The 25,701-nt window shown below is 34.4% G+C and overlaps 1 protein-coding gene across 1 annotated transcript in view; it reads right to left on the reverse strand.

Annotated features, from left to right (window-relative positions):
- Nucleotides 1-25,701, reverse strand: part of IQCM (IQ motif containing M) — a 248,625-nt gene that overhangs the window by 40,890 nt on the left and 182,034 nt on the right. Inside the window, 1 exon segment of the mRNA XM_033135403.1 lies at nucleotides 12,915-13,073. Within this exon segment, the coding sequence (XP_032991294.1) occupies nucleotides 12,915-13,073 (159 nt within the window).

The raw sequence follows: 25,701 nt of genomic DNA on the forward strand, positions 1-25,701 counted from the left end.
GGTCTAAATTTCAGTCTCTGATTCATTGTACATTGATTTTTGTCTCAATATAAGGGAAACGTAGTGTTGGCAAGGTAAGATACAAGCCTGTGAAAGTGCATAGAGTCATAGATTCATGAAATAATCATTAATGCACTCGAAGTTTGTCCATTATGCTCCTTATGATACACATTTAATACTTTCATTTTATCTTCTCCCCCTGCCCTTTTAAGAGACTCCATTAGATATTTTTATTATATTAATATTTGCCATTAATCTTTATAAGTGAAAAAAATAACAATCCAAATGTATTAGCCAACTCTGGACTTATTCTAACATCAATGGTGCCATTTAAGAATTTTATTCTCTATTTATAGAACAACAGTCAGAGGTTTCAGATGTAAAATTTAATAAAATAGATAAAAAAAAGTTAATGAAGTCTTATAGGACAATAAGTTACATAGGGAAAAAAACTATAAATGTCAGAATTATAGAAGCAAACAAAAACCCTGTGTTTTATAGATTCTGTAGAAAATGATTTGCATCAAATCTAATACAATTGTATTATATAATACAAACTTCATATGTCTGCTTTCCTTTACAATTCTTATTTTTTCACTTATATTTTATGGTATTTGCATTTAGTTAGAAATAAATTCATTTTACATGACTTCTAAAACAGTGTCAATTATATTTGAAAAAGAAACGGATACTTTGATTAAAATGTCATCATGCTACATTTTCATCATATTTAAAAACGCATGCAGAGAAGGACAGCCTTGAACACTTGAAGTTTTGAGGTTATCTAGAAAAATTATACTGCAGTCATTGGACTGTGAAGAAAGCTCAGTCACCATTTCTTGCTCATCATTCTTTGTAATTGATGACACCACTATATGAAAGGGAGTCTACCATAAACTGGAATCTTGAGCGAGACATAATTTCCTTAACCCTCAGTTTTCTACACTGCAAAATGTGTAGTTGTCTGTCTGTCTCTTACTTGCCCTAGTATTATTGAAATGATCACAGTGGTCAGCATGTTTTATATTGCTTTGTGTGAATCACATAAGAAATGCTAACATTACAAGAAGACAGCAGGAGCGGGAGGGCTGTCCTTGCTAGAACACCTAATTCTTAGTACTCAGCTTTGTGACTTCTGACTTTTTGGAACAGTCAAAGGGCTTTTCTACATTTCCCAGCGTAACAGCAATGTTTATCCTACATCTATTTATATATTGCAACCAAGCCAGGGAAAAAAAAAAGTGTTCAGGAAAGAGATTAATGTTAGCACCCTCCATTCTGAGATGTATAAGAACATCGGTAAAACCGTAAATTCTGCAAGGATAGCTTTTCATAAACTCATCTCTTCTGTTAGAGAGTTGGGCAGCAAGATTACTGGACCTGGTAAAAGCCTGCAAGCAAATTTAGTTTAGAAGCCTCCTATCCGGTGGTTGAATGGGTATGACCCACAAACAAGTGATTAACATTAATACCAGATTTTTCTTGATTCAGGCATAAAAAAAGAAGGAACACAATCTCTCCTGCAGTCTCTCTGTTTCTATCTTCCTCTTTCTGTCATTATGCACTTAAATACTGCAGAACCAAAGTGATCCTGACGATTCAGAGGAATCACGTATTCCTGACAAATTATCTATCGCTGTATTCAAAATAAAATTTTTAGAAATTTTGGCACAGGGTATCTATGAAAAAGGAGCCAAGTCCTCATTCATTTGCTTAAGTGAAAAGTTACTGGGCACCTTATATGTGCCAAGCATTTTTATATAAGGCAGTGTTTCTCCATCCCCAGTATGTGTTAGAATCTCCTGGGAGGCCCGAAAGAAAATGAATGATGCTGAGGCCCCACCACAGACTGTACTCAGTGCCTGTCCAGGCGATTCTAATGTGCAGCCAGGGCTGAGAACCACTCAGCTGGAGGTGAAGGATACAGCTGTGAACATATGGACACGATTCAGCTGTCACGGAGCCATAGTTCTTGAAGAGGTGGGTCATAAACAGAGCAATAATTTTAGAGAGTGATAAGAGCCATGCTGAAAGCAAAACCACTTGCACTAGAGAGGGACTGGAGGGGATGGGGCAGGACATTTTTGATTGGGTGGTTAGGAAGACTTTCTTAAAAGGGTGACCTTGGAACTGAGGCCTGAATATCAAGAAATCTAGGCTTGCAAATACCTGGGAGCAGAGCTTCACAGGAGGAGGAAACAGGTAGGGTAAACACTTATGGTAGTATCATCTTGATGGAGCGGAACAAAACAAAGGAGGCCAGTGAGCATGGGGTGAATGATGGAATAAAGATGAGACAGGCAGAGCAGCGACAGATCAGAAAGGCCTCTGAGACCACGATAAATATCCTGGATTTTTAAATTTAATGAGAAGGCATAGGAGATTTTAGTAGAGGAATGGCATGATGTGATTTACACAGTTACAAGCCCTTTTGACTTTGTGGAAAATAGATTGTTAGGTAAGCAAGATAACATTATTAAGAGACTTTAAGTGGTCCAGACTAGAAATAATGTAACTTGAACAAGAATGAAGTGGAGAGAGAACAAGGCATGTTCCGAACACTGAAAAACTGCAGATAACTTTGAAGCTGGGTTACTGGGCTTGAGGTTCACTGGGCTGTTCTATTTTTGTGTATGTTGAAAGTTTCTCGAATAAAAAGTTATCTAAATATGTAAGATAACTTAGGAATTGCTATAGGTTTTTGAGGGAAAATGTATTGACCCAGGAATCGCATATGCTTTCTAGTTTTATGAAGGGAACAGAAAGACTTTCACAACTATGTGAGAACTTAAATCATTTTCAAATTATTTTAGACAGACTTTAGCAGATGGAAAGAGGAATCAAAACTCAAGAATGGACAAGTTGTGTTTAATGGGTTTCTCCTTATTCTCTTTGAAGCCCAATCTCAAGGGTCCTGTTGGATTATGTATTGTCCAAACATTTGTGCTACCTGATCTGACTTTGTCCTTAACTTCTGTTGCTTTCCTTGTCTCAGGAAATGTGTTTCTTATGCCACATGTTTTAACCCATAATTTAGATAGAGTTTCTTGGCACACTGATGACTGTTCAGATCTTTTAGGACTATCCCTAAAACCTGGAGGATAGATTCCCCAAAAATCCATGTTTCTCAGTGTTCCTCTCCTTGCTCAGGGGTTTATGTCTACTCATGTCGGATCAGACTGTGGTGCTGCTTCCATTTCAAGAGACTGGACCTGTAGCCTCGTTGTTCCGGGGCTCTTTGGTTCCATTGGAACTGGTCCTACCAGAAGATATTTCTGGGAGTTGCTTCATTCGGTTAGCTTACGTCCACCAAAATTTAAATTGGCAACCTTTGAATGTAACTAAGTTAAAAGAAGCAGAATGCATTATACACCACAGGGGACATTTTTGGCGGATGTGTCACAGATTGGTCACATACAACCTGTTAGATTCAAAGGCCCCAATCTAATGCTTGAAGCTGTTCAAGTGAGTCATCTCCAAACCACTGTACATATTAGAGATTCGCTTCACTGTCTCCTCTCTGGCGATTTGCCCTTTAGGCTAGACTATTCCAAGCTACTGGGTGTATGTTCAGATGCCACATGCTAAGAAAACAGTGCCTACATCCTTTTTTTTTTTTTTTTTTTTTTTTTTTTTTAATTGAAGGCACTTTGAAGGTTGCAGGAATAGAAACTTGACAATTGTGGAAATATATCAATAATAATTTGGGTTTGTGGGATGAGTGAGGGACATTAGCTATGCACCCTCAAACCTACCAAAAGCAATGATAGGTTCTGTTATCTTACAGAACTTCTTTAAATAGCTAAACTATTTATACAGTTGGATACTTTGCTGGGAGTTTTACCATATTTTTTCCTTGAACATAAGCAGAAGAGCACAGAGAAACAAATTGGTTATTTTCTTTATAGACAATTGTGATTGACTGATACTCTTCTGCATGTTAGATTCATGCTGAATGACCCAAATCACAATTATTTAATCAAGAAAGATTACTAAACTGTCCCCTAGCTAATAGTACCTTTCCATGATTTTTTTCATCATCATCTTCCATTCAGACATGTAAATATTCCTGGGTTAACTATGATAAATATTGATATGTACAGATGTGTTTAGATTTGTTAACATATACAGTTAGTAAAATGTCTTATAATTCATTATACAATTAATAAAATATACATAAAATTTAACAGAAATTATTTCTGGGAGGTGAATATTTCAAGTATTTTTAAATTTATTTATTTGCATTTTCTAAATTTTTCATAATGAGCATGCATTACTTTTATAATCAGAAAGGCTGATTTTAAAACCATATGTGTATGCATAATTTTTATATACTCTATCATTACAATTATGTTCAAAAGGCAAAACATAATACAGCAAAAGTTAATGGTAGTTATGTCTTGGTGCCATATTTACAGGTAATCTTAAGGACTTAATATTTGTCGAGTAAATTAAAATTTTTTCTTCTTTATCTTTTCTAATTTTAAATAGTTTTTGGTAATGAGCAATTGTTGCATTCTTCTTAGAAAAAAATCAATATAGTGTAACACTGGTGTTGGCCCATCAGAACTAATATTGCCCCCTCCCCAAAACTGTATTTTACTGATTACCACAACCTAAAGTTGCCAATACAAATATCGTTTCTATTTACAACAATACAAGGATTACTATCCAAATAATTGTGTATAAGTGTTGGCCTTGCTTTTAAACTATTACTTACATCTTTTATTCTGCTCTACCTCTCTTACAGTTTACGTATTTAATCTTACACCACTTTAAATATTTTGAAACCATGGACTGAAAAGTCAGAATGTTCTGGTTTCATGTTACAACTGTCTAGCTATGTGTCTTTGAGTGTATTAGCTATCTATGATTCAGTGTTATGGTAAGTGGCCCATTGGGTTTCTATGAAAATTAAATAAGGTTGCTTAAATAAATTCAGCTCAGCTCTTTGCCTATAGGAAGCATTCAATACATGTGATGTGTAATTATTTTTTATCTTTGTTTCCTAGTAATATAGTATCTGGAGCACAGTTCTAGTTCTCTAAACAGATGATTTGCTTTGACTTTAAAGAATTCTGAACCTCAAACTTAAAGCCAGAAATTGAAATAACAAATACAAGGAAATTCTTAAACAGTGAGTATATATTAAAGAGCTCACTTGGGTGTATTGTAGGGTCCAAAAGAACTGTTTTACTAACATACATAGGTTGTACACTATACAAGCAATTTTTTAAAGATAAAAATAGTTCTCCTGACTTCTGCCTATACCTATGACAATGTGTAGGGATGTTTTTGCAGTTAGGCATCAGCAACTATTATAAAATTCCTCTGCCATCCATCTCTTCCATTCTTTTCCCTCTTCTGCCTTTAAATTTTACTCTTAAAATCTCTAATAGGTGCCCAGTAGACAGACTGTCAGATGCAGTTTAATACGCATAATCATAAAAAGTACAAGCATTTGATAGTGTCAAAACATTATCTGCTTTGCATATTTTCAGTTCACCTGCATATTGGCTGGAAAGAAATCTACTCAATATTCTGCCTGCTCTATGATTCTTTTACGTCTCTACATGGCTACAGGTTTCTGGTCCATAGTACCATAATATGCACAGAATATTCACTGAGTGAATAAATACACACACACACACATATATATATGTATGTATGAATTTTGAACCTTTCCTTTAAATAAGGTGAGGTAGAATAATTCGTTTTTTACACAGACATCTGTCAAGCTTACTCTGCAAAAAAAAAGCAAGTCAGACCACCCCAACATGGACAGCATATCATTGTAATATGAATGTTTAAAAACATATGTCTGGTAGTCATGATCACCGAGTTCTTCCCATGTATGAATTAAGGAAGTACAGTTAAAAATGTTGGAGGACCTCTATTATTTACAACATGCCACCAAGATCATTTTTTAATAAAATTATAAGGGTTTTGTACAAGCAGCTGTCAATGTATTTATTAAATAACTCCAGTATCCAGATGTTTGCATACTAATTGAAGCCTAGCATCTTCTACATATTGCTTAATTAATCAGTCACTATCCATTGGTTGAGTTTAAGCCTAAAATATCCATATTGATTTGGAATTACTACATTCCAAATTTTAAAGGACGTAAGGAAGAAAGACAACTGGAGCTTTAGTAGCACCTGATTTACATACTTGTGTAAACGAATGTTAACTTTAAAGGCATTTAAAATGTCCTTTCCCCTCCAGGGTAAGCTTATTTAATAGGCTAATTTATTCTAATATTATATAATCAAAACAGGATTCGGGCAAACTATATTTGAACCAAGATTAACATAATGACATACCTTTAATAGAAAGTCTTATCAGCTCCCTACAATTATTAAATGTTCTAATTTAACTGACAGTCAAACAATACAAAGGGCAATTATAAAAATTCCAAAGTTTTGTGAAAACATTATACTGCAGTCTTGAGGGGAAAGTCATCATTCACGTCTAGGGATATTAAGTGATTTTTAGCTAAAACAAAATATGTATCTCATAAAGCTCCGTTTTTGTTTTATGGGAGTTTTCATGATGAAGTACAATTAGCTACTATTTAATAGGTGAAGTTGGAAAAGGAAAGGAATTGAACTTAAAATAGTCATGCAAAGCAAGATTTGAGGGGCGAAAAATGTGTGGTGAGAGCTTTCCAAAGAGGTTGGAACCCACTGTGTCCACAGGCCGTGAGAGCTTTCCCAGGACCAGGCTGGCCCAGCCCCAGGCCTTTGCCTCACCTCCACTCCCAGGACAGAACTAAAGGGGGAGGAAGTAGTATTTCTTTCAGATTTTGCTTCAGAAAATATTCAAAGGACAAAACTAGGAGGCAATTTTAAAGCTTGAGGAAAACAAAAAGAAAAATAAAGACTAATACAAAGACATATGTAATAGTGCTTACTTTGTCCAAAAAAAATTACTTTTCATAAAAGCCAGGATGGTTTGGGGAGCATGTGTGTAGGGGGAGCAGGGAAGCAGAGGGGGATGGTAATGAGCCTGATAAGATTCTAAACTTGAGTCATCACCATAGCTATAATTAAGGCCATAGCGGAGCAGGCTTTATGTAGCCTCTGTGCCCTCAGGTCTTCATTTCAAATGATCATTTTCTAATACCTCTAACTGGCTCCCTGTAAAAATAAAAAGAAGACTGAGAAAAATTACATCTAATGTTACTTCCAGGCCTTAAATATGCTTGTCACAAATAGTTTTACAAAGTACTAGAAGAAAATGTGCCAAAATAATGAAAGTGATTAAAGAAAGTAAACTCTCAGTAATATTTTCCTTTTTTAGTTTGTAATTGTACAAATTTTCTATAATCCTTTTATATCAAGTTCATACATAAAATATCAATGAAAAGGACCTGATAGTTGAATAATAATAAAGCTGTGTTTACTCCTTGGTAAACAAGTGCACTATTTCTAATCAGTATTATAGAAGAGGTAGTTATACATGCTGTGAATGCTTTATTTGATAGGACTCTTCGGGTGAGCATGAAATAATCCAGAGGCATCCTCACAGCTCTACAAAGACATCTGGGTTCATGCTCCTCTCTCTTGCAAACCTCTTTCTATGCCCTCTTTTTCAATATGGGTCAGCAGGGCAACCACGAACTCAGAATGCACTGGTTTTACATCACTCATCACTTTGTCTTCTATTATAGTTAATTATGTACCATATCTTCTTTATCCAATCATCTATTGACGAGCAGGTGGGTTGCTTCCACATCTTGGCTATTGTAAATAGTGCTGCAGTGAACATAGGGGTGTATATATCTTTTTAAATTATTGTTTTGAATTTCTTCAGATAAATACCCAGAAATAGAATGGCTGGGTCCTAAGGTAGTTCTATTGTTAATTTTTTGGAGGAAACTCCAAACCATTTTCCATAGTGGCTGCACCAATTGCAATAACACCAACAACATAAAAGGGTTCCCCTTACTCCACAGCCTCACCAACACTTATTTGTTGATCTATTGATGATGGCCATCATTAGAGGTATGAGGAGATATCTCCTTGCAGATTTAATTTGCATTTCTCTGATGATTAGTGATGTTGAGCATCTTTTCATTTGTCTGACCATCTGTATGTCCTCCCTGGAGAAATGTCCATTCAGGTCCTCTGCCCAGTTTTTAACTGGATTGTTTGTTTTTTTGCTGCTGAGTTGTATGAGTTCTTTATAAGTTTTGGATATTAACCATTTATCAGATGAATCATTGGCAAATATTTCATCCTATTCTGTAGGCTGCATTTTCAGCAAAACCATTTTGAGACAGTATAAAAAATAAAATTATAAAATAGCTTCATTCATTTCTCCTTTTTTCGAAAAGCTATATTTTGATATGACAATATTCTTTTCACTATTATTTATCACAACAAAATCAAAATAAATAATATAAAGGTAAGTTTATATGAAGAACAATGTAAAACTAGATAAAACTTTTGGATTTTTAAATTAAAGAACACAGCATACACATAGAAGTTCAAAATGATAATTGTCAAGTCCCTAATCTTTTTGTTATTATTAAACAAAAAAAAATGTATAGTAAAATGTGTGGAATATGTGGACAAATTATAAAAATCATTCAAACTAACTTAATTAAATCCCACTGAATTCACACAATGTAGATGTTAAAATCTGTATATTCCTGTACTCATTTTGTGCAACTCTGTGCATATAGTATACCCATCATTGTATTTTGTAAACTTTTTTTTCATTAAAAATGTATTCCCATATTTCCCAATAAATACTCAAGAACCATAATTTTACTGGTCATACAGAATTCCCTATTATTCATGAATCACGTTAATTAACCATTCCCCTAATACTGGGAATTTGCATTGTTTAAACAATTATAGTAATTACAATGCTGTAATTACTATCATACGCAAATCTATAAGTATTATTTCTTTAAGACAAATGATTACACACACTTCACTGCATTCTGAAAGAATTAGCTTGTCATAATTTAATATTTTCTTGATGATTCAAAATAAATCATCATATTTATTGCAATATAGAATAAGATGGTGATTGTTCTCAATTCAGAATATCTGAGCTGAAATCCTGGTAGTACCAACCAATATCTGGATGGAAAGATACTTATCCTTTCTTGGACATAATACTTCCTCTGTATAATGAGTTCAATAATTGCCTCTTTCATATAGATTATGAGGATGAAATGAGAAAATCACATCAAATGTATAGTCCCTAGTCTTATAAGAGTACAAATGGATAAATATTAACTTACATTAACTATGACATTTTACCATCATAACAATCATAGTAGACACCAAGACCTGCTATGTAATGTGAAAACTATTTAAAAATTTCATAAAATTATAGATTTTATATACCTATATGAGAGATTAAAGTAACTCATGTTAAAAATTATTTTATGTAATAAATGCATAATATATATATATATTATATGTATTTAAGCATATACATTTTATATATAAGGGTGTGTATGTATGTTGTCATAAATTATATGAACAAAATCTGATGAGTAAGAGATGAGTAATGGCATATATTTTGTTATTCTTGCCGTCATATACTATGTCACCAATTTATCATACTTTATAAAACAATTGTCTTAAAAAGAGTCCCACCAACAGCCCAAGTAACCAAAGCAATCTTGAGAAAAAAATAACACAGCTGGAAGCATCATATTCTTATTTCAAATTATATTAGGAAGCTATATTAATCAAAACAGTAAGATATTTGCATGAAAACAGACATATGAGTATCATTCATCTTTCTCTTTCTATCAAATGAGTCCTGTGAGAATACTGAATGTTGAAAATTTTAACCAATTGAACCATCCAAAAATAAAATGGCATTTTTCCATCACCAGTTACACTTATCATGAAAACACATTCACATAATTTGCCCTTAACAAAAAAATCAAAGGGACATTAAAAAACACGAAAGTGGATACTACTGCCAATTTATAGTTGGTATTAGGTTGGTGCAAAAATAACTGTGATTTTTGCAATTATTTTAACCTTTTAAACTGCAATTACTTTTGCATCAACCTAATAAAAAGGGGGAAACGAGGTATATAGCTAAACTACTTTTCAAGTCGAACTGAATTTAAAATATAGCTTTCAGTGATTACATTATTCTCCTCAATTAAGCAGGTACACCAGAGGCAAAACAAGGCATTGAACTAGCCATAGTACATTTCAACTTATCCAAATTACAATAGACCATAAATAAATGTAAAATAAAATATATGGAGCTCCTTTCAAATCAGGATAATCCTCAAAGAATGGGTTCAAAACAACTCAGTTTTGACAAGAGTAATAAATGTCTATATTCTAAGGAAAATAAGGAGAACTCAGGATAGAAAATTTAAGAAAGCAAAATAAATTACACACATATGAAATATTTACAAGAAAATATGGCAAAAAGGAGGTAAAAATGATGAATAGAAATCTAAGTAAATGCTGAGATGTGTATTTAAAAAGTTTTTAAAAGTGCAAAGATATAATCAGAACACATAGCAGATTATATCCACAATAAATCAGACATATTTGATTAGCATATCTCATTTTGAGTTGCAGCACTTAAAAGAAAGGAGAAAATTTGGAACATATTTAGAAATTCCAAAAGACATCAAGGATTAGAAAGAGGGCTTTTGAGGAATATTTTAAATGGCCTATTTTAAAGAAAAGAGAGTTCTTATTAATCTATGCATAGCCTTTATTTTGTGGATAGTGAAAAAATTACAACAGCAATGAAAGGTGTATAAGAAAAGAAAGTTTTATGTTGCAAAGTAGAAAATTTTAAGACAGAAGATCATCAAAAATCAGACTTTCCTGTCAAGGACGATTGGGTAATTGCCAGTCTTTAAAGATGGGATTCTCATTTGGCTAATGTACATCAGGTCTTGCCTGAAGGCAGTGGAATAAAGTGAATGGCATAAAAAGACACCTTGTACTTTTATAATGGGTAACAAAACAGTGATTAGGCCAGGAAATCAGGTTCCAGTATTAATTGCATAACTTAAATAACCATATGTTATAAAGGTAAGTAAAATTAACTATGTGAAAGGCTGGAAATGATATATGAAAAAGAAGTGCTAGAAAATTAGAGGTCCATACTCATTACTCGGGATCTGAACAAAATAGAAACCTTACCTTAATACAATAATATGATTTCAGTTAAGAATGGACCATTGATCTGAAAATGTAATTTAATCATTCATTTGTATTCCCTAAATGATTTCATTGAAAGATAACGGATGACCTACTCCTTTCAAGGTATTCCCATTAGAATTCCAATTGTTCCTTAATATAATCTACAGCTTCCAGCGTGAAAATCCACCAAAGTCACAAAACTTAAAGAAGGAGAGAATCAAGTTCAGCATATTTGTGACAAGGCAGAAGGCCAGGGGAGCTCAAGGAAAGATAACTCTTCTGGAAAGAGAACCAAAAACATGTGACAACACTAGCCTTCCTAAATAGCCTTTCCCAAAATAAGTTTGACAAGACATATGTTCCTGGGGAAAAAAAAATTTTTTTTTATATTGTTGGTGTTCAAGATTATAAAATTATGACTCAGAAGAAAAACTCTGTGTAAAGTAAGCAATTTGAAATTATGACTTAGGCAGCATTCCAGTTACATACAAGCCACTGCACTAGGAATTATGGAATATAAAAGTATGGATACACTGAATATTTTAAGAGTATGTATGGTCTTTAAAGTACATAATTTATTAGCAACCTATACCACCTATGGAACGTTCAGTAACTCTATGAACTACTTTTCAGTTCTTGCTGATGATACAACTCTAAATCTACAGAGTGAAATCAATAAACAGGAGTGCCTACGTTGTGGAGTAATAATGTTGGACACATAATAAATTCCCAGAGCTATCTTCCCTAAAGTGTTTATAGTCAAGGAGTTACCAAGTTTCAGAAAGCACTTCTATAATAGACTAATCTTTTCCAAGGCAAATGCTGCAATCTCTCTTGTCAATCAAATTTAATAATAACTGTAATTCAAAAAGATACAAGGCCTTGGTCACTTACTAACAAAGGAAAAGATAAGCCTGAAACCTCGAAAGATGGAGTCCTCAACTTACAACCTAATGCCACTCGCATATATCCTTTCTCGTTGTTTTATTTGAATCAAATGTTCATAAATGGGCTCTGAACAATGAAGATACATTTTTAAAGGTGATATGCTTCACATTCTGGTAATTTTCAGGTAGAAAATTGCAAAGAGAAAATAAAGTGCAACCAGAGTCTTCATTTAGCTTACAGAACGGAAAGACTTCAACATTTCTGTTGCATAATTTTCTTTCTTTCTTCCTTTCCCTCCTCTTCTACCTCTCGGCTATCAGAACTGAGCACTTCAATGTATTTTATATTTACCAGTCCAAAGAAGACGTACAAATGACAAATATATGAAAAGATGCTTAATATCAACTAGCGAAATGCAAATAAAACTGCAATGGAACACCAATACGTACCTATTCGAATGCCCACAATTAGAAAGACTGATTACACCAAGGATTGACAGAGCTGTGGAGCAAATGCAACTCCTATTCCTGCTCATGAGGAATATGAAATGGTATAGCCACTTTGGAAAACAGTTCAGTCAAGAGAAAAACAAACGTATTTCTATACGCAGTCCTGTACATGAATGTTTGCAGCAGCTTCCCTTGTAGTATTACCGTTTTTTTAAAGCAACCCAAATGTCCATCATCAGGTGAATACTAAACACAATGTGGTTCCACTATCTAGTGGAAGCACCAAAGTATAAAATAGCCACTTTTTAAATTGCAGGCATGACCCTTAAAAACTAAAGAAAATGTTCTAAAGGGCCTATGTATCACCCCACATTATCTAAGTGACACGGAGGAGTTATAGAAAGTAAAGGATCATTCTTACCGATATATTTGTAGCATTCTTCCCCATTTACTATGGGTCGCAGCCAAGTTGACCGAGGTTGCTCCTTCTGCACATGGGCACCTTGAGGAGGATAGAGTGTAAATAACATTTCAATTGCATTAGACTTCTTGACGAGGCCAGAATGTTTGTCACGGTCTTCTGTAAGAAAAAAAGGAACATTAAATTTTTCAAAAATTTCAGATATTTTTATGAATGAACGTGCTTCTTTTAAGGCATGAAAATTAAAACTATTTAATAATTTGAGGGCTAATGATTACGTTGACAATATGGGGATTTTTTTAGCCAAAGACACTGCACCAAAACTCTTACTCTTCAGGTTGCTCCTAGCAAATATTAAGAGGTAAGGGCTTTCCTAACAGCATCTTTAAACACTATCATTTAAAGCAGTGTTGTTAAGAGCTATAGACAAAAAGTAAGATAACTAATGAACAGCATTCATATTCTACATACTATAGAACATAACCATGTATTATTTTAATTTCTAGTAAACAATAAAATCAGACGAACCAGGCAAAAAATGTTGTTAATGTAGAATTCCAGAAACTGAAATTACTGAAAGAATTAATATTCCTGGGCTATGGTCTTTAAGAAAATATAACAATGCTATACAAATATTTATACAGCACTTAGTATATGCAAGGAATTTTTCCATGTGCTTTAAAACATTGACACATTTAATTTTTCAAAGCACATCTATAAGGTAGATCCTATTATTTCCATCTCACATGAAGAATTTGAGTCCCAGAGAAATTAAATAACTTGCCTAAGTCTTATAGTCTGTCACTGGTGCCATTTGGGTTCGGATTGTATAAGGAAGCTCTTATCTGCAAACAAAAGCTTGTCAACCAAACATGACCTGCATTAGCAAGTAGATGAGAAAACTGGAATTAAAAAATAATTTGAACTGTAGAGTGAAAAATCTTTGGTTATGGCTCTTGGGTCTTCAGTTTGTAATTTCAGTTTTTGGTTGATAAACCAGTGTCCTAAAATTCAATAAGGCAGTCTCCTGAACAGATCATTCAAAGTGATTGCACCTAGAAACATTTCAAAGAAGAGATACTGATGTGACTCTCCATTTATAACTCTGTTACATTGTCTTTCCTTTTTTTCCCCTCCCTCTCTTCCTTCCTTCCTTTTTTATTTTCCTTTATTTTGTAAATATCATATTTTACGGCACATAAGTATAAGGCAGTATGACAAAATTATTGAATGATTAAGAAAGCAGATTTGTTGGTGGAGAGGGTTCCAGGTTTTAAGCTATTGCTTCACTTCAAATCCACCCTTCATTGTCCTCCTTGGGAGATTAGAAAAGTTCTCCCTTGCCATGTGGCACAATTTTAAGCTTCTTCCATAAAGGGTCACGCATGGAAGTAAAGGATGAAGGAGCTCTTTCTGGTTCTAGGTGTTTCTCCAGGCGGTTCCTACAGTGCATAGTGGCCAATAGTGCAGGGCACCGTTTGGCCAGGTCATCTGGCATCCTATCGGGCTACACACAGACACACACACTGAGAGCTTCCTAGTGAGTTCTGTGGTGCAACACTTTCCCATGAAAGGGTTCCACATGGTGACACCTCCCTATGGACAGTTTCCCCAGAACCCCAGATAGAGTCTTCCCTGAGAGTTCTATTAGCATGCTCTATCAGTGAACTTTCTGCCATTCTCTGGGTAACAGCTATGACCTCTCCAAAAGGAATATGGATCCCAGGGGGAGGGGTGGAGGAAGGGGACCCTCTTTTAAATTTGTTCCTTCCTGAGAAGACCTAGGGGTAGCAACCACTTCCTATGTCTGCTCTTCTCATTTCTTTAGGGTTCTTTTTTCCCTCAGCAGCCAATCAGAGTTACTCCAACTCCCATCATAGTTAATAATTCTTTATATTAAATTTTACCTGCTCACAACACTGTAGTTTCTATTTCCTAATTTGACCCTGACTAATACAGACAGATCTGGGCTCTAAATCTTGAAACACCATTAACAGCCTGTGAAATATTAGACAAATCAATTTATCTCCAGGTGATACTATTTACTACATTGGGTTAGTAATAGGATTAATTGATATAAGATATATGAAACATTTATAACACCATATCTTTAAGTACTATATGAGTGTGTTATTAGTTTTTATCCAGTATTATTTCAATAATAATAAAAAGTGAGAGTCAGAAAATAATAAATAATACGGTGTTACATCTTTTGATTATAAACATCTTAGGGAGTTTTCTGCCGCCTTTTAAAAGGGCAAGTTCAAAACTATTCCTTCCTAAAAAAAAAAAAGTCATCTTTGCATATGCTCTGATATTATATATATGTGTATATATATATACATATACACATATACATACATATATATGTGTATACACACACACACAAGGTGTCAAAATGTATACATATTTTAAGAAAACTGCATTAAAATGGTAATACTCAATATATACCAATAACAAAAGATTAATACAAGGCACGACTTCCACAATTACAAGAGGTGCTCAAAGTGGTTACCATCAGCTTCCAGACACTTCTGATAACGGCGAAATACTGCTTGAGCAACATCAACCAAAGTGTTCACTTGTATGCATTTTTTTGGCACCCCCAGTATATAACACATATCATATATATATATATATATATATATATATATATATATATATGTTTTATGTATATAATATGTATTATATATATAATGTATATTATATGTGTGTGTATATGTATGTGTGTGTATATATATATATATATATATATATATATATGTAATTCTAAATCTCCCTTTCTCATCTGTCAACAGAAGAAAGAAAGCTAGAACTATTATAAAACAATGTAGAAGAATAAATCGTGCTTCAGTTTTTGGCCCAAGTCATACTTCTTGAAGAAATTTAGCAGGGGAGATTCTCAGACAATAGAGGTCTTTTCAAGTTGTAAAGGAAGTTAAGGATGGAGAATTATATCAGAAGAAATTATATAGCTAAATTAAATATAATCCTGAGGTGTTCCATGATACACAAAATAAAGAAACAAAATAGATCAGAACTTCTCTTTGAAACCATAAAGAAAAGAAGAAACAAATAATGAAGTAGTGAAAACTAGGAATAATAGCAGTTATTTAGTGTGTAAGGACCAAATTGCACTTAAGGTTTTTTTCCTCCCCAACATTTATATGTTTCTAATTCCTTTATCTTAAAAATAAGGATGTTTAGTAACGTTATTTTATAAGATTGTATTCATTAGTTTTAATAAAGCACTTTATTTTTCATAAAGGCAAATATATCCATTTCGGGCAAACTGAAATGCCTACATTGAAGTATAAATAGTGGATGTGGAACTGCTACTCTTGCTTCCTGGCTTACTCTGATTGAAGACTAAGTAGAAAACATGAAGTTGGTGAGGTATTGAACACAGATAACATGATATAGTGATAGCTCTAGTAGGAGACATATACTGAAGGTTTCTAGGTCAGAGTTTTGCTAATGCCACCACTTGCCATCAAGTACACAAAAGGAACCTTGGAACTTATATAAACAAGGCATTATGATTTTTGAATGATTGTACCTTCCTTCATCAGATCAGAGCTGATTACAAATAAGCATCTTTCATTTTAGAAAACATATAGCTGATAAAACATGTTCTCTTCTTTTTATTTTATTACATATGTCATCCCAAGATAAAAAACAAAAATTGAATTTCTGTTGCTGATATTGATCATTTTTGTTATTTATGGAGCATCTTTCTTTCAATACACTGCCTAGTCTGTATTGCCACATTGGATTTAGATGTAATAATTCTGTTCCCAGAACTCAAGAGATTTAGAGCTGTTCCTTACACTCTTCTTATATGTAGTTAAAATCTGAAGAGCTTAGATATATGTATCTAGGTCTGGTTCTGTGGCAAAGCACACATGAAATTTCCATAATTTTCTATCGCTCCCTAGTCACCAAGTGGTTATCTTCATTAAGAGGTGGCAGCAGTGGTTGAGAGCAGAGGCTCGGAGCTTCACCACTTGTGTGTGAGTCTGGCATTGACCTGAAGCAAGTGGGCTCACACTATAGTGTTGTCATGAGGATGCAATGAGTTTAACACCTAGTCTATGGTCATCACTACTGATGTGTTAGTTATTGCTATTATTACCGTGTTTCTGTGAAAATAAGACCATAAATATAACAATAATTGATAGTATTTATTGGGATCTTAGCCTACGGCAGGCAGTGCACTAAGCAGGTTATATGCATTAGCTAAATTAATCCTAAAATCACATGTGTTTAACTTGCTGACAAATCCTATGAGTTCAGTATTATCAAATTCATATCATAGCTCAAGACACTGAGGCATAGAGAGGTTAAAGAACACTTTCAGCTGGTAATGGGGAAGCCAGGATCAAACCGCAATTTTAACTTCAAAGGCAGTTCTTTTAACCAGAGGTCACATTGCTTTAACAAAGGTCCTTGGCATCATGGGACTGTAAGCAGTTTCATGGGTATGCTAGTCAGCTAGCATGCTCTCCCTTTGAAGTCTTCTGCCAGTCTTTCTAAATCCTTCAGCTGTCCCTGTATAGTCTGCTGGTCAGTATTATGGTTTCTCTCACAAAAGAAGCAACTCATACCACTGTGCAGGTAATTTTCTGATGTTTGTCTTCTCCACAAGAACTTATGTAGAGGCTATTGAGCCATCCAGGTCAAAACCATAGTCACCAACTAATTATAAACTCTTAGTTTGCTAAGAATGTAAGCTAATATAAATCCCATAGTGTATCTTCCTTAGCCATCTCTACTATTCCCCAGCCTCTCAAATAAATGAGAATCATTATGCTTAATATTCAGAGTAGGTAGTGAGTTTTCAAAGAACCTGAAGCTGTCCTTCCCTTCCACTCCCAAACAGGGAGCTGTTCTAGTGTGAGCCCATTTCTTCCCTTCTGCACAGCCTGAATTTGAATATTTAAGGCAGTGGTCCCAGACTTGTACTTCAAAAATCACAGTGATAGGATATATATATGGGGTTTTCACAATTAAGTTTGTTTGGTTGTGGCAAATATTCTGGTTCCATGATTATTTTAACAGTATTTCATGGTTTGAAAACTACTGTGTTTATGATAGGAAATTTTAGAAATACAAAAAACAAACAAACAAACAAACAAAACATAAGGAGTCATTATTACTCTTAATATTTGCCAACTTTAATCCCATATGTGTGGTTTTTATTCTTTCACATTCTCCAAGAAACCACAATAGAGCATAAGTAGTTAATAAGACACTTGGTAGCAAATCATACTCAGAACAAATAAATATGTAAAATATTTGCTATTAAAAATAATAGACTGAGTACCTACTTTTATAAAATAAAAAGATTATTAAAAATTAGGAAATAAAGTTCCCAGCTTTACATTCTGAGTAAAGATAATGAAAAGAAAGATCATCTATTATCACAATCATTTCTTTCTGTAATTATTTTTAAAGGATATTTTAACATTAAAAATGCATGAGCAACACAATCTCAGATGAAAGAGCAGTACTTTACATTGAATAATGAGAACCTTGAGCTTCTAGGATTTGTTAAAGTGTCAATTTCTTCCTAATAAGCCTTTCCTCAATACAAATTCCAGCATAAACAAAATACTTCTGAAGGGCATGTGTATAAATTAAGGTCAGCACCTGTCCTGAGTGTATCAGGGAGAGTTAGGTGGCTAACAAAGCTTTACTAGTGACCCTGGGTTACTAAACTAGAACGGCAAACTTTGTAATTGAAGTCAATTATTAACGAGTATTTATAAGTATGCGTAGATATACCCTAATACTTTACCTTATCCCAGTAACTGAACTATTAAGTAACTAAATTTACCACCAAGGTAAAAATATATTTTATAGTCTTCATACAGACACAAAATCCACAAGCTAAAAACCATGGTGACAGATAATGGAGGTTTTGTTCTATTGTGAATATTATGCATTCATTAATGTGCTAATTTATCATTCATGGGCCACTGACCAGTCACATGACATTTGCAGTATGGGGTTATCAAATGTGAATTTGAACTGGTGGTCAAATAATCGATAGCCTACTGTAAATTTCTAAAGGTTATACTTTTGATATCTTGTCACTGTTCAGTTATAGAGCACTTTATGCAGCATTCATTTTCTTTGATTTGAAGTGAATGCCATACTCGTTTTTTCATACCATTTTTATCTAAGATTTTTCTATTTATTAGTAAATGTAAAAGAAGGATACCAATTGATCAGTATGAAAAATTATATATGTCTTGAACAAAGGAAAGTGAATCAAGAGCACCCCCATTCCTATTAATGAAATTTTATTTTTTAAAGATCTTTGAAGGAGGGAAATACTGATATTCAAACCAAAGGGCAAAATGATTTAAGAGGCAGTTAAACAATATGCCACAGGGTGACATAATCAGTAAACATAAATGAAAGGACCATTGATCTCTTCTATTACAATTAAACACCAACATTACTTAATTTAAATAAGAGCAAAAATGCTTATTAACATTTGACTGAGAGAAAAAATATAAAATAAGGAAAAAAATTAAAAATTTGTTAAAGTATACCAAATATTCCTACTTTTAAATCACTTCAGTTCATGAAAACTGGAACACACTGTGAATTTTGCCAGACTGTTCTTCACTATATAATTCAAAGGTGAAGGGTGAAAATTGTGTCTTTTGGCCATACCCTTATAAATCCAATCAAAATTCTAATATAAAATAGAAACTTAGGGGACTGTAGACATTTGATTTTTCAATAATTAAAGTACAGTTATTTCAAAATGTTCACTTCCTCAGTAGAATAGAGTTCATAAAAATATGCTAATATTTTAATTTTATTTCCATGTTTTTTTTGTTTATTTGTTTGTTTTGCTTTATAGATTTACAAAGGCAAATAAATACATTTTCTAGTGCTTGACAATAAAAGCTAAAAGACTTCCCTTTTTCTGCCTTCATGAAATTTACAAAAAACCACAGATCATATTATTATTATTACACATAAGTAAATCATATAGCTACATAAAACACTAAAAAATTTTGGTTAATAATTCCAACAGAATTATAAAGACTTCTTATGGGGGACATTTCCCATCTTCTAAAAGTCTATGTGTGATTGTTTGTGTGTAAGTATGTCTGTTTACTGAAAGCAATGCAAACATTTTCTCATAAATGATTGTAGTATTATGATTAATATTAAGTAGTCTATTTTAAAATTATGCCCTTCATTTTTCTCTCAATGTCTGAGTCTCAGGATGGCTAGATTAAATCCATTAACATGGTTTTACTCTGACAGACTAAAGACAAATGCTCCTCTCACCTTAGTTTAAATGCTCTCACTTTGAGAAAAATACAGTATCACAAAAAATCATAAAACTTAAGAGCACAGTGTCAGTTTTTATTGGGCTCACCAAACATAATTCACAAGATATTTCTTTTCACTTTGTTTGAAAACGTATTCTAATAAAAAAAAAATTACCACCTAGATTGAATTATTAAATTAAATTTTAATTACACAATCTTCCTGTTTTTCTTGCTACAGATTGCTATTATTTAGGTCATTTTTCTTTAATTCTACATATACTTAAGACCCAGGAGAAATGAAACAAATCTTTAGGCTATTCATTAGTAATATCAGTTTTTAAAAGTATATTAGAGACATCATCAAAATGGCCGTGTGAGGTGAGCCTCTGTAAAGCTCCCCTGGAATTTACAACTAATCGAACAATAATAATTCCACAAAGGACTCCCTGCACAGCAGACAGGCAAGACGAAGAGATCCACTACTGAATTCACCTAAAGGTGGGCGAATCGCGCGAGCCGGGGAGGAGGGAAGGGAGAAGTGCGGAGACGGAGCCGCACAGGCGGGCGCAGGACGCAGACCCGGCTCAGTGCTCCGAGCTTGCTGCCTCCCGGAACTACCGCAGCTGTGGGAGAGGGAAGAATCGGACTGCTAGGGCTCCGCTTATGACCCACAGGGCTGAGGGGGCAGCATATAACACGGCTGAACCCAACGCTCACGGCAGAGACCTCGGAGGAAAGACTGAGGGAAGAAGCCTGAAAACGGTGGTTTAAACCCTCACTGCCGAGCAGAGAATGGAAGCCTTAGGCACTGAGACTAGCCACCCCCTCCCTACCCTCCCAGAGCTCGCCCCGCCTCCACCTGCCTGGTGCTAGAAGCAGAACAGTGTCAGATCAAAAGAACAGAATATTTGCTGTTCTGAGAACTGTGGACCGCAGACACAGATTCACAGCCCAACTAGTTCCGGTAAAGGGGAGGGAGCTGTGGAAGCAGGACCGGCTGTGGTGGTGGTCACCGCCATTGCTCTGGGCCACTGCTCACAACTCACCCCGCCCCTGGCCCCACCTATCTGAGCGGATCCCTGCAGGAATAAACAGAATTGCTGAAACATAAGGACTCTGAATCCGGTGCAGGAAGAGCTTTGGAACTTCAAAAGCTCTCCGCATACCCACCGGGACACTGCGCCCTGTGACCCAGGTAAACTATTAACAGAGGAGAAGCCCGTCTCCCAGGTAATCCCCCCATTGTGTGAGAAGCTGGAATAGTGCAGAGAAAACACAACACTACTGTGTGAGAGAGAGAAAAAGGCTGCAGTCAGAGAGAAAATAAAACATTCTACCAACAAGTACTGGAAAACAAAAGAAAGACCTTTTCCTATCAACCTGTGACAGAAGCCGCTCCTGTAGATGTCTAGGAAGATAAATAATAAATCAGTAATTGCCATGAATAATCAAGGCAACAAGACAGTTCAGAAAGAAAGTGAAAAGTCTCCAGAAAAGGAACTTAAAGATATGGAAATATGTGACTTAAACGAACAAAGAATTCAAGATTGCAGTTCTGAAAAAACTCAACGAGATGCAAGAAAACACAGAAAGGCAATTTAATGAACTCAGAAACACAATCAAAGAACAACATGAGCATTTTACGAAAGAGATTGAAATTTTAAAAACAAAACAAATAGAATTTCTGGAGATTAAGAACTCAATAGAAGAAATTAAGAATGAAATAACCAGCTTAGGTAGTAGAGTTGACCAGCTGGAGGAAAGAATGTGACATCGAAGATAGAAACCTGGAAATTACACAGATGGAAGAAGGAGACTTGAGACTTAAAAGAAATGAAAGAACTATACAAGAACTTTCTGACTCCATCAGAAAGAGCAATATAAGAATAATGGGCATAGCAGAAGGAGAAGAAAGAGAGAAGGGAACAGAGAATATATTCAAACAAATTGTTGATGAGAACTTCCCAAACTTGGATCCTCGAATCCAAGAAGCAAATAAAACACCAAATAACCTCAACCCCAACAGGCCTTCTCCAAGGCACACTGTATTGAAGCTGTCTAAAATCAATGACAAAGAAAGAATCCTCAAGGCATCCAGGGAAAAGAAGACGGTAACCTACAAAGGAAAGCCCATTAGATTATCATGAGATTTTTCAGCAGAAACTCTACAAGCCAGGAGGGAGTGGAACAAAATATTCAAACTATTGAAAGAGAGAAATTATGAGCCAAGAATAATATATCCAGCAAAGATATCCTTTAGATATGAAGGAGGAATAAAGACCTTTCCAGACATACAGAAGCTGAGGGAATTTTCTAATACACGACCTGCACTACAAAAAATACTAAAGGAGGCTATTTGACCACCATCAACAGGGACAATTTGTGGCAACCAAAACATAAAAAGGGGGAGAGTAAAGGCCTGAACTGGAATATGGGAATGGAGAAAGTAAGCATGCTGAAGAAAATGGAATACTCTAAATATCAAACTTTCTTTTACATAAACTTAAGGGTAACCACTCCAAATAAATCCAGAACTGAAATATATACTGTAATAAAAGAAGAAACAGAGGGAAACATCATAGAATATCACCACACAGAAATAATAGACAACAACAAAAAGACAAAGAAACAATGGAGACACAGCCTTACCAGAAAACTAAAGATAGAATGACAGGAAATCCTCACATATCAATAATCACCCTAAATGTAAATGGACTGAATTCACCAATAAAAAGGCACAGAGTAGCAGATTGGATCAAAAAACTAAACCCTACTATATGATGTCTCCAAGAGACACATCTCTGCTACAAGGACAAGCACAGACTCAAAGTGAAAGGGTGGAAATTGACACTCCAAGCAAATGATACCCAGAGAAAATCAGGTGTAGCCATAATGATATCAGATGAAACAGACTTCAGGGTGACAAACATAACAAGAGACAAAGATGGACATTTATTTCATAATAGTATAGGGGACTATACAACAAGAAGACATAACCAGTCATCAATATTTATGTCCCCAATCAGGGAGCACCAAAATATACCAAGCAACTACTAACAGAACTAAAGGGAAAAATTGACCAAAACACAATTATTCTAGGGGACTTAAATACATCATTGACAGCTATGGATAGATCATCCAAACAGAAAATGAATAACAAAATAGCAGCCCTAAATGACACATTAGATGAAATGGACATAACTGACATATACAGAGCACTTCATCCTAAAACATCAGACTATACATTATTTTCTAGTGTATATGGAACATTCTCAAGGATAGACCATATATTGGGACATAAAATCAGCGTCAGCAAATTTAAGAAGATTGAAATCATACCAAGCATATTCTCTAATCACAAGTCTTTGAAATTGGATATCAACTGCAAAAAGAAAGCAGGAAAAAACACAAATACATGGAGATGAAACAACATACTTTTACAGAATGACTGGGTCAAAGAAGAAATTAGAGGAGAGGTCAAAAGATACATAGAAACAAATGATAATAAAAATACATCCTACCAAAATTCTTGGGATGCAGTGAAAGCAGTTTTAAGAGAAAAATTTATATCATGACAGGCCTATCTCAAGAAACAAGAAAATCCCAAATAAATAACCTCATATTACACCTTAAAGAACTAGAAAAAGAAGAACAAGGGAAACCCAAGGTCAGCAGAAGAAAGGAAACAACAAAAATCAGAGCAGAACTAAATGAAATAGAGAACAAACAGACAATAGAAAAAAATTAATGTGACAAAGAGCTGGTTCTTTGAAAAGATTAACAAAATTGACAAACCCTTGGCTAGATTCACTAAAAAGAGAGAAGCCACTAATTAACAAAATCAGAAATGAAAAAGGGGAAGTTATCACGAACACCACAGAAATACAAAGGATCATCCAAGAATACTATGAAGGACTATATGCCACCAAATTCAATAACCTAGAAGAAATGGACAAGTTCTTAGAAACATATAGCCTTCCAAGGCTGAACCATGAAGAACTGGAAAATCTAAACAGACCGATCACCAATAACGAAATTGAGTCAGTCATCCAAAACCTTCCCAAAAGCAAAAGTCCAGGACCAGATGGCTTCACTAGTGAATTTTACCAAACATTCAAAGAGGATCTAATACCAATCCTGCTCAAACTCTTCCAAAAAATTGAAGAGGGACAGTACTCCCTAACTCATTTTATGAGGCCAACATTACCCTGATACCAAAACCTGGTAAGGACAACACAAAAAAAGAAAACTACAGACCAATATCTCTGATGAATACAGATGCAAAAATCCTAAACAAAATTCTAGCAAATCGAATACAACAATGCATTAAAAAGATTATTCATCACGACCAAGTGGGGTTCATCCCCGGGGCACAAAGATGGTTCAACATCCGCAAATCCATAAATGTGATACATCACATAAAATAAAGGACATAAATCATATGATTTATATCAATTGGTGCAGAAAAAGCATTTGACAAGATACAACATCCATTTATGATTAAAACACTTAATAAAATAGGTATAGAAGGAAAATACCTTAACATAATAAAGGCCATCTATGACAAGCCCTCAGTTAATCTCATAATTAATGGTAAAAAACTGAAGCCCTTTGCATTACGTTCAGGAACACGACAGGGCTGTCCCCTATCACCTCTGCTTTTCAACATAGTGTTAGAAGTCCTTGCCAGAGCAATCAGGCAACAGAAAGAAATAAAAGGCATCCAAATTAGGAATGAAGAAGTTAAATTATCACTCTTTGCAGATGACATGATGCTATATATAGAAAACCCTAAAGACTCCACCAAAAAGCTATTAGAAACAATCAACGAATACAGTAAAGTTGCTGGCTACAAAATCAACGTACAAAAGTCCATTACATTCCTATATACTAACAATGAAATCTCAGAAAAAGAAATACAAAAAACAATTCCTTTTGCAATTGCAGCAAAAAGAATAAAATACCTAGGAATAAACTTAACCAAGGATGTGAAGGACCTATATGTTGAAAACTATAAGACATTTTTGAAAGACATTGAAGAAGACACAAAGAAATGGAAAGACATTCCGTGCTCATGGATTGGAAGAATCAACATAGTTAAAATGGCCATATTACCTAAAGCAATATACAGATTTGATGCAATCCCCATCAAAATCCCAATGGCATTTTTTAAAAAAATAGAACAAAAAATCATCAGATTTGTTTGGAAACACAAAAGACCCCAAATAGCCAAAGCAATCTTAAGAAAAAAGAACAATACTGGAGGTATCAGATTCCTTGTCTTTAGCTTGTATACTACAGGGCTACAATAATCAAAACAGCATGGTATTGGCAGAAAAACAGACACATAGACCAATGGAATAGAATTGAAAACCCAGAAATAAAACCACATAAATATGGACAGATAATTTTTGACAAAGAAGCTAAAAACATACAATGAAGGAAAGACAGCCTCTTCAATAAATGGTGCTGGGAGAATTGGATAG

The sequence above is a fragment of the Rhinolophus ferrumequinum genome, chromosome 18 (genome assembly GCF_004115265.2).
Source record: "Rhinolophus ferrumequinum isolate MPI-CBG mRhiFer1 chromosome 18, mRhiFer1_v1.p, whole genome shotgun sequence".
NCBI classification, from domain to species: Eukaryota; Metazoa; Chordata; class Mammalia; order Chiroptera; family Rhinolophidae; genus Rhinolophus; species Rhinolophus ferrumequinum.